At 36.4% G+C, this 1727-nt stretch overlaps 1 protein-coding gene across 2 annotated transcripts in view; it reads right to left on the bottom strand.

Annotated features, from left to right (window-relative positions):
* Positions 1–972: 972 nt before the first annotated feature.
* The window catches only part of LOC133552020 (arrestin-C-like), a 34851-nt gene continuing 34096 nt past the window's right edge, over positions 973–1727 (bottom strand). For both annotated transcript variants that reach the window (XM_061899265.1, XM_061899264.1), the window contains one exon: positions 973–1287. In XM_061899265.1, the coding sequence (XP_061755249.1) occupies positions 1271–1287 (17 nt within the window). In that variant the 3' untranslated portion in view covers positions 973–1270. The remainder of the gene's footprint in view (positions 1288–1727) is intronic.

Below are 1727 nucleotides of genomic sequence, written 5' to 3'. Positions count from 1 at the left end.
ACGCAAGTGAGTGAGTGAATCGTGAGTGAGTTTTTTGAGTAAAATTATGACTTTTGTCATCATTTTGAAGAGTAAAATTCAGATTATTACTATATTGCCCCATTTTTTTCATATTCGTATAAAAAAAATTGTGATTTTATTTTTTGAGTAAAATTGCGACTCTTCATAAAATTGCCAAAATCGCAATTTTTTCTTGTAAAATTGCGACTGTTATTGAATAAAACTTCCAACTTTGCTCGAAATATTGCACAAATGTTTTTTTCTTGTAAAATTTTGACTTGAGTCGAATAAAATTACTGCCCAAAAAATTTGATTGTGAAATTGTGACCTTTTTCTTGTGAAATTCCAACACAATTTTCACGACAAGCTTTTAAATATTTACATAGTATGTATATATTATGAATATTGTAAATACAAATCTTTATATATCTAGAAAGGGTGGTCCTAAAGAGGTAGGCATTTTTCGGAGGTCTCAAGAAGGTAACAGAGAAAGAGAAAGAGCGACGCAAGTGAGTGAGTGTGTCACAGGAGAGTTCACCATTCCCAGTCGAGCCAAACTGTTAGGCCAAAATAATAATAAACAGATATTTTTTTTTGGTGTAGAATATTTATTTTCATTGAAATATAAAACGTACAATGAGCTTATAGTCATGAAATATGATTATGAAAATACTGCAAAGCATGATCCCGCAGTATAGCAAAACGATCAAGTCCCAATTGCGTTGGCATCTCATGAAGTGGCAATTGCACTTCCTGTTTGCACCTTCAAATTAAAATCATGGATTTCCATTGGAATCAGGAGACGTTCTCGTGTCAATTTTCAATCATTTGAGTTGACCTTTATTCTTATTTAGTGGCCCTTGCAAATAATAATAATAAAAAAAACATCCATCGGATTATGACGTGTAATATTGGATTATTTTGAGTTACACCGGAAAACATTGGGCCTGAAATGACGACAGGAAGCAGAAGGAACGAGGACATTTTCACCTCTTTTAATTCTTTCATGACGCCAGGCACAGAAGACACGACATGTCAAAGTAAAAGGGACACAGTTTCCTCTACGGCTAATTGACGTCGACTACACTACACAAAGAGAAACGACATGGCTGCTGCTGTGTGTGTGTGTGTGTGTGCGTGTGTGTGTGTGTGTGTGTGCGTGTGTGTGTTTGTTGGGGGGGTTTGCTTAGAAGATCACTTCCTCCTTCCCCGCTGTCTTACTTCCTCTCTGTGGCCGCCTGTACTTCCTTTGTCTCTGTGCTGTCCACCTTCAGGCTGATGTCCTCTCTTAACACACACACACACACACACGCACACACACACACACATACACACATACACACACACACACACACACACACACTGAGGTGACTGACAGTAAAGATTTCAAACTAATTTGTATGTAAGTATTATTATAGCAAAAGTGTATCTCAATTTGTGCGTCTGTAATCTGATTCTCGTGCCTGTGTGTTAATTTGTGTGTCTGTATCTCAATCTGTGTGTGTGTGTGTGTGTGTGTAATTAGATTGGAGTGTATGTGTGTGTTTTAATTTGTGTGTGTGTGTGTGTTAAAAAAATCTGTTAGTCTGTATTTAGATTTTTGTGTGTGTGTGTGTGTATGTATGTGTGTGTGTGTGTAAAAAAATGCATCTGTCCGTATTTCGATCAGATTGTGTAAAAAAAAAAAAAAGTGTCTGTCCGTATTTCGATCTGTGTGTGTGTAAAAA

Source organism: Nerophis ophidion, linkage group LG04 (genome assembly GCF_033978795.1).
Source record: "Nerophis ophidion isolate RoL-2023_Sa linkage group LG04, RoL_Noph_v1.0, whole genome shotgun sequence".
Lineage (NCBI taxonomy): Eukaryota > Metazoa > Chordata > Actinopteri > Syngnathiformes > Syngnathidae > Nerophis > Nerophis ophidion.
Note: the sequence above shows the minus strand (reverse complement) of the source record. Positions and strands in the feature narration are given on the sequence as shown.